Source organism: Lactuca virosa, chromosome 2, assembly GCF_052849685.1.
Source record: "Lactuca virosa cultivar CGN04683 chromosome 2, Lactuca_virosa_CGN04683_v6, whole genome shotgun sequence".
In the NCBI taxonomy this organism is placed as follows: Eukaryota; Viridiplantae; Streptophyta; class Magnoliopsida; order Asterales; family Asteraceae; genus Lactuca; species Lactuca virosa.
The window spans coordinates 206,977,703-206,986,325 of NC_136427.1; the positions used below are offsets into that span (position 1 = coordinate 206,977,703).

At 39.5% G+C, this 8,623-nt stretch overlaps 1 protein-coding gene across 2 annotated transcripts; it reads right to left on the reverse strand.

The window, feature by feature from the left end:
* Positions 1–2,994: 2,994 nt before the first annotated feature.
* On the reverse strand, positions 2,995–6,334 carry GBSS1 (UDP-Glycosyltransferase superfamily protein). 2 transcript variants are annotated; one of them, XM_079079181.1, is made up of 14 exons: positions 6,236–6,334; positions 5,804–6,135; positions 5,638–5,718; positions 5,456–5,554; positions 5,289–5,378; positions 5,146–5,209; positions 4,961–5,061; positions 4,756–4,865; positions 4,420–4,663; positions 4,163–4,339; positions 3,799–3,990; positions 3,615–3,701; positions 3,403–3,531; positions 2,995–3,318 (listed from the first exon to the last, which is right to left on the reverse strand). In XM_079079181.1, exons 2-14 carry the CDS (start codon positions 6,122–6,124, stop codon positions 3,202–3,204), a joined length of 1,812 nt encoding a protein of 603 aa, XP_078935307.1. In that variant the 5' UTR covers positions 6,125–6,135; positions 6,236–6,334; the 3' UTR covers positions 2,995–3,201. The 2 variants fall into 2 exon arrangements, with proteins under 2 accessions (XP_078935307.1, XP_078935308.1); XM_079079182.1 differs by lacking the exon at positions 6,236–6,334 and having other exon boundaries at positions 5,638–5,737; positions 5,804–5,941.
* Positions 6,335–8,623: the final 2,289 nt, after the last annotated feature.

An 8,623-nucleotide genomic window follows, 5' to 3' on the forward strand; every position in this document is an offset into this window, starting at 1 on the left:
TTCCATACATGGAAGGGAATAAGCTTAATAACAGGTGCAACTTTATGATATTTGGGACCTAAAAAGGTCCAGATCTGGAACCATATCCTTGTGATAGGTCCAGATCTAAGCTTGCTTTCATTTCCTCAAAGTTTGTTCAAGAACTCCCAAATAGAGTACAAGCTTAAGGTAACAGATTCATACCTCAATTTGATGCCCAAGACGAACTAGATGTTAGATCCATTGTTTTCCCCTTGATTCTTCTTCTCCAAACTTGGATTCATTCCCAGATTCCCAAAGTGAAGCTCTCAAATGCACACACTTCACACACTAGGGAGTTTGCGGCCGCACACAATCTCTTATGATGTTAAGGAAGGCTACAAGAGCCTTGAATGAGGCTTATATAGGGGGCAAACCCCGAAATCAGGGTTTTCCTTAAACAGCTTGGACTCGTCGAGTCGGTCCTTCGACTCGCCGAGTCAGTCCCAACTCGTGTCCATGATATCACGCTCCTACTCGACGAGTTGGACTCCCAACTCGCCGAGTCCATGCACAAAACACCCCAAAATAGCAATTTCCAACCAATACTCGAAACAGGTGTTACAATCGTCGAAATCGGATTTATATCGAGAAAGTTATGGCCTTCGAAGTATATTAGTACTGAAGGAAAACCCTAGTACGCGGGGCGTAGCTTGGTAGTACACAGGGTGTACTGATGCGAGGGTCTGAACGCGAGGCGTACACTATCATATGCTTAGCGTACTACAACAGGCTGATCGAGGATGCGAGACCTCGTACGTTGGGCGTACGAGGAGTACGCAGGGCGTACGTGGAGTGGATGAAAACCCTAAATTTTTATGTTGTACCCTATATAAGCACACTACGTCCATAGGGTTGGCCTCTTTACCAGCCTCCAAGTCCCCCAAACCCTAGAAACCATCCCTTAGCCTCCATGGTTGTGTTTGTAGCTCCTTATGTGCATCTTATGTTATTTTTGGCTCATATCAAGAAGATGGAGTTTGGTGCAAGGTTGTAGATCAAAGAAGAGTTATTGGATCTTGATGATGTGCTTCATTTCCAGTTTGTTTGAGGTAAAAAGATATGAACTTGATCATTGATGTCTTAGATCTATCTTATGTGAGTTTTAGTCCCTAAGAATGAGATCTAGTGGCTTGATACCACTCCAGGAGCTATGAGTTATCACTCTTGATGTTTCTGAGGTTCTTGATGCATAAAGTTGTGACCTTTAAGGTTTAGATCCATCCATGCATGAGTTTACGCCCATTTTATGAAAGTAGAGTGTTATATCTTGAGGTTGGGTTCTTTTGGGGCATGCAAAGTCACCAAGTCAGTGACTTTATGGTTCTAGATATTTGTTTGGACTCAGATCTGTGACTTGGACTTATGGACCTAAGCATTAAGAGCTTTATGGAGGATTTGGCTTAATGGAGGAGTATGTTGGGCGTACAAGTCTGTACGCACAGCGTACAAGCTAAACAGCTAGTACGCTTAGCGTACAGCTGAGTACGCCCGCGTACTAAGTCAGGAGGGATTTCGCATGATGGGCTTCGATTTGGGCGATCTTCTGGGCTTAGTGGTCTTGGGCCTTGTTGGGCCATTTGGTTTTGGGCTGATAATTATTTTGAGAAGGTCTACAATGGGTTTGGGCCCAATTTGGAAAATTGGGCCATTGATTGGGCCTTGGGTAGTTTTTGGTATTTGGCTCTTTTGGATTATTAGGTTTGGGCCTAAGTCTTGGTCCAAACTCCAAACTAGGTAAGGGGTAAATTGGGCATTTACCCTACTAATGGATTTCTGGATATGGTTTGGGCCCCAAATGTTGATTGGGCATTGTTTTGATAGTGTTAGTTCGGGGATCGGTCAGCCAGCAGCCAGAGATTTATCTGTGGGATTTAGCAATGCAAGGTGAGTCTTCTCACCATATCTATGGGTCGAAGGCACCAATGTCGGCCCATTACTTGTTATATGGAATGCTAGTTGTCTCTATGATACTTGCATGGAAGACCATGGGGGTATCCCATGGCATTTAGATATCAGACCATGGGGTAGCCCATGGCATTCCAGGTAAAGACCATGGGGGTAGCCCATGGCACTTGGATATCAGACCGTGTAGGGAGCCTATGGCATTCCAGGTAAAGACCATGGGGGTAGCCCATGGTACTTGGATATCAGACCACGGGGGGAGCCTATGGTATTCCAGGTAAAGACCATGGGATAGCCCATGGCAATTATATGTTTGTCGCATGATATTATGTGGTTATATGTTATGTGGTCGGCTCAAAAAATATGTTATGTGGTATTTTGGGGGAACTCACTAAGTTTTATGCTTACGGTTTTCAGTTTATGTGTCAGGTACTTCACTTTTCAAATGGAAGAGCTCGAGATGATTGCAGAGCACACACCACATGTTTCCACATTCTGTGATCTACTCTGATTCGATGATGTTTTTGCTAAATCTCGATTAACTTGGTTTTATGGAAGTGATTTGTATTAACGATTTATTAATCTAAAAACGAAAATTTTATGTCATTATCTTTGGGATGTTTCATTTACTTACTATACAACTCTACATTAATTTTCCTATAATGCATTGAACTTAATAGAGTTCAATGGAATATATATTTAATAGTTAAAAAGTTTCATTTTTCCATTGAAGAGTTCAATGGCATTGAACTTTATATTCATTGAATGTCAACAATGCATCCCACATTGGTAGAGTTTAATCCATTGAATATCAGTTAGGCATGTCACGTCATTCAACTCTTCCATTGAACTATGCATTGTGGATACTCTTAGACTCGAAGGTGGATCCGTTACATTTCACATTAGACCGTTTATATATCCTATGACTCGCTCGTCCTTATCCTTATGATTACATTCATTTACTAAAAACAATACACGTGTGAAGTGTCAATACATTATAGTTGTCTCTTTTAGAACTTTGAGAAATTAATTTGCTCTCTTTCTGGTTGTCTTTGGTTATAAGAACGTCGATTTGCCATGAAACGAAATTACCATACAAAGACAATTCCCAACAACGGAGACCACATGCTTAAAACTGGCTTAAAGTTGCAGCTCTATACAAATATTAATTGGAGATCAAACCAAACTCACTTTTAGCGTAACTGAAAATATATACTCTACCATATAATATGGAACCTTACTTTTGCCTGGTCCTGTGGTCCATTGTTGTTGGTGTAATTAAGGTGTAGCTACATTTTCCTTGGAAAGAGGAGCAATCTCTTCTCCTTCAATCCCAGGCTCACTGCCTTCAACCCCCAAACTCAGAAGCGCCTCTTCCCACTTCTTGGAAGGTTTCTGACAACAATGTAAACTTTTAAGTAAGAGTACAAGTTACTATTATACTTTATGTTTTGGATTTTTACATTCAGATATACTAACCTTCCATGAAAGTTCTTGAGCCATACAGTTTTGAATCATCTCTGAAAAAGCCGGAGTACCATAGACTCCAAGTGCCCTTGTAATAGTTTTGGCTATTGCACTTACATCCGCTTGATCAACCGTTTCGCACTAGAAAAAAAAAAGCACTTTTTGAAGATGTTTAATTAAACTGTCCATGAAACAGCATTCGAATGAATATTCAGTATTATTACCTCAACATTAAAAGCTCCCATCTGAAATCCTGTGTAGCCTTCTTTCACCGTGTCCACAAGCCCCCCAGTTGACGCAACAATGGGCACCTAACAATCCAAATTAATTAATAAACAAATAAAAAGCTTATTTATAAACACATGTACATGCAAGTTATTATATAATATAAGTCGTATAGTTAGTTACACATCCGTAAGGCATTGCTTGCAACTGTATGAGACCACATGGTTCGAATCTACTAGGAACTATTATAAAATCAGCTCCAGCTATAATCATATGAGCCAGTTTCACATTGAATTTCGCTACTCCTCTGGCCTTCAGTGGGTATTGTGTCTCTAAATCATCCAGCTGCTTCTCCATCGCCTTTTTCCCCGTCCCCTAACACACAATTTAAGAAGTTTTAAAAAGGTTTAATTAACTATCGGAAATAGATAAATTCAATTATTCAATATGGATTGGGCTAGCTATATGCATGGGTACTTAATTAATGGCTCTTCCGTCAGCTATATATATACCTGATTACATCGTGAATAAGATATTAGATACTCACAAGAACTATTATCTGGACATTCTCCTCTATAAATTTCGGGATTGCTGCAGCAAGGATATCTGAACCTTTTTGCTCTTCAAGCCTGCCTATGAAACCTATCACTGGGATCTTCTTATCCACTGGCAATCCAACTTCCGCTTGTAGGGCTTCCTTTATAAGCGGCTTTGCACTCATTACCTATGATAACATATCAAAATATTTAAACAACATGCAGACACATGCAAAATCAGGTAGCTGTTGTTGTTGTTGTTACTTACAGTGGTAGAATCAAATTTGACACTAGTGTATTTATCGGTCATGGGATTCCATTCTTGGACGTCCATCCCGTTGACAATTCCATGGATGGATGTTTTGCGGAGGATATTATCTAATTCCACTCCTTTGTCTGGCCCAGAAACAAGCTCCTTGGCATAGTAAGGGCTCACAGTTAAGATCTTATGTGATTCCAGTATTCCTGCTTTCATCCAATTAATCTTCCTTCCCTTTACTGGTCTCTCATATCTGCACCAGATTTCAACTAATCACTAATCAAAAACCCTTACACACAAAGTTCAATTCCCACTGATGTAAACGTTAATTAATTACTTAATTACCCGTCGATGAAATCAAAAGAGCTTTTGAACTCATCTGGGAGATTTAGGAGTGAAAAGTCTGAAAACCCAAATCTGCCTTGGTATGCTATGTTGTGGATACAGAACGCAACCTTCATCAATTTAAAACGTAAATTCATCTCATCATCTCTTTGTAGGACATTAGAAAAAGAGATAATAATAATAATAATCTTATAATCTTACGTACTTTAGCACTAATATACATTCCTCTAGACTGATACATGCTTTTCAAGTAGCACGGAATGAGTGCCGAATGCCAATCATTGGCAACGAAGACAACATCTTCCCCTGTACCAAAAAAAAAATTATATTTTATTGGATGTGAATATCGATCACAAGCTCACGGAAGATGCATGAATCATTTATACCTACCGTAAGGCCCTGAGAAGTATTTACTACTATTGAGATTCAACACCCTTGGGGCTTCCAAAGCTGCCTGAAAGTATTATTGATATATACTAAAGATAATTTCTCTTGTGATCTCTTTAAATGAGTAAACTAGTACACGATCAAACCTGGCATAATAAGCTGAATCTTATCTGATTATCCTGGTAGTCTATTCCAGCTACAGGTCCATATATTTTCGAATCTGTCTTTCCCCAAACCTTACGTCCATAAATTTCTTTAGCAGTGGCAAAAGAGATTTAATGTACAAATGAAAAGGACGTACGGATATATCTACCTTTTCAAGGAACATTGGATGATCCACAAACACCCTATCAACACCTCTCTTGTAGCAGTGGAAGAATCGCACCTTTTCAGTTCTGTCCCCAGCCTTGAGCTATGCATGTATGTCCAAATGGGATATTGTCATATCGATATCAAATATAAAGCTTGGAGGAATGAATACAAAAAATGGTATACCTCAAGTTCTATTTCAGTATCCCAAGCATCCTTGTATTGATCATAACGAGGTGATACTGTCATTACACGATGCCCATTTGCCTAAATAACAGAGCAACAACTGATTTTTGTTTTGGGTCAAATAAATGTTCAAAGCGAGAACATAAAGAGTGAAGTAAGAACCTACAGCCATCGCAGGAGGGAGACCACCGAGCACATCACCAAGTCCACCGGTTTTGCTCCATGGACCTACTTCTGCTCCCACAAAAACCAAATTCATCCCACATTCACAGATCATCACTTTTCTTGAATTCTCATTTCGAATCTTTCTTGCTTCGGTCAACCTCGCAGCATTATACAAAACCCTAAGTCCCTCATGTAAGACCAGCTGCCTCTTCCTAACACTTAAGGCACTTGCTCTAACATCTCTTCTGTTCGTAGATACTGTCACGCCATTCTTCGGACCAGAGCTTCTTGACACAATATTCCATGCAGTCGCAGTTGCCATCTGTGGTAGCTCTGTAAATCAATCAAAGGGGTAGTTAGACAACAATTCAAGAGGTGAAAGCATTAATTATTAAATTCAGAAAACCAAAGAAAGGAAAGGAAAGAGTCATGCATAAAAATTGGAACTTGTTGTGGATGACTGGGGCAGAACTGTTGCAATCGAGAACCAAGGAAATGAGTATATATTGAATTTAAAGTGTGGTTGATATTAAATTCACGTGGGCTACATGCCAAAATGCAAAAAACCACAAATTGTTTTGTGTTTATGGTTGTTGGAATTGGTGTTTGGAAATTTACTTCCCAGGGGGCAGGGACCACATGTTGATGTTCACGGCTTACAATTATTCTAACCCCAATTAAACTTGGAAGAGTGCATATGGGAATATACACGAATATTATTGCAATTTGATAGCTAAAGTGATTCACTGTTCTTTTACCCCCAATTATACCTTCTTCTAGGTCGATTATTACATTAGAAAAGAATATATCTAAAACAAATACTAGGATTTTATTAATTTTTAGACAAAAAATTAAGGTATTTTCAATGATAATTATAAATTTTGGACGGCTCTTCTGCAAAATGGGATTTAGTGCATTCTAACTGTTAGCCTAATAAGATTTAGGCTTTATTTTGTATTGGGTTTTATGATTGGGCATTTTCGCTAGGAAACCCTAATTAGCTTTTCTATATATTATGTCTTTCCTTATGTTCCTTCCTCTTTGCAGATTGCTGATATTCTTACGAAGCCGTTGACTGCTCCTCGATTCCATTTTCTGTCTGACAAACTCTCAATGCTTATTGATGTTGCATTGTGAGTTTGAAGGGTGATGTTAGCCTAATAAGATTTTGGGCTTTATTTTGTATTGGGTTTTATGATTGGGTCTTTTCGCTAGGAAACCCTAATTAGCTTGTCTATATATTATGTCTTTCCTTTTCATTGTATTTGTACTTCTCTTTGATAATAATATGAAACCCTAGCCGTTATATGTATTTCACTTGTTAGTTTACATGGTATCAGAGCTCGGTTGATTATCTGTAGTTTTTCGTTTTTGGGGGGCGAGTACTGTTCATCGGCAATTACTGTTCATCGGAGTTACTGTTCATCGATTACTGTTCATCGGCGATACTGTTCATCGCGATTACTGTTCATCGGAGTTATTGTTCATCATTGGAAGGCAAATTGTCCTTTGCTGACAAGCAAGGGAAATCAGCAGCAACAACAAACAAGATCACCAGCACACTCTCAGTCTTCACAGCAGAACAAGTCTTCTGGACAGTCACGTCCCTCTTTTTCATCTTTTAGGCCACCATAGTACGCTGCTGCTACACCTTCAGTTGAGAATGAAACAGATTTCACACCACCATCAGCCTTGGATCCACAGATTGTTGAGCAGTTCAGACAGTTCTTAGCTACCAATCCAACTGCCATGTCAGCTTCCATGTCTCATTCAGGTCTGTCTTCATCCAACACGTCAGGTATTCCTTCATCCTTGTGGATATTGGATTCTGGTGCATCTCATCACATGTCACCACATTTTTCATCTTTTGCTTCATTATCTTCTCGTACACCTGTCTCTGTTATGTCTGCTAGTGCTACACCCATGTCAGTAGAGGGTGTTGGTTCTATTGTCACTCCTTATATATCTTTAACAGATGTGTATTACATTCCTACACTTGCTTTGAATCTTGCATCGGTCAGTCAGTTGTGTAAATCTGGTTGTTGGGTCTTCTTTTCTGATTCATTCTGCTGTGTACAGGACATTCGGTCTCGGAGGGTGATTAGGATAGGCCGTAGACTTGGGGAGCTTTATGTCTTGGAGCAGCTACATGTTGCTGATGTTGCTGCATCTAGTGTCGATTTGTCGTCTTTTCGTTTAAACCCTTCAACGTCTCTTTTTTATCTTTGGCATTCTCGTTTGGGACATGTTTCAGCGTCTCGTTTACAGTTTTTGGTTTCCACTGGTGTGTTAGGCTCTTTGAAATTTGATGATATTTCTGATTGTTGTGGTTGTAAACTGGGAAAATTTTCTGCTTTACCGTTTAATAAAAGTGTCACTCGTTCTGTTGCTCCCTTTGATATTGTGCATTCTGATGTGTGGGGTCCCTCTCCGATAACCTCCAAGTCAGGAGCTAACTATTATGTTTCATTCATTGATGTTTACACTCGTTATACGTGGGTTTATTTTATGAAGCGCAGGTCTGACTTTTTCACCATATATAGTGAATTCAGAGCTCTTGTCAAGACTCAACACTCTGCTATCATAAAATGTTTTCGGTGTGATCTGGGAGGAGAATTTACCTCCAATGATTTTAAACAATTATTGGCATCTGATGGCACTATACATCAATCATCTTGTACAGACACTCCTCAGCAGAATGGTGTTGCAGAAAGAAAACATCGACATCTCCTAGAAACTGCTAGATCCTTACTACTCTCTGCTCAAGTTCCCAATATGTTTTGGGGAGAAGCTGTTTATACCGCTACTTATGTTATTAATC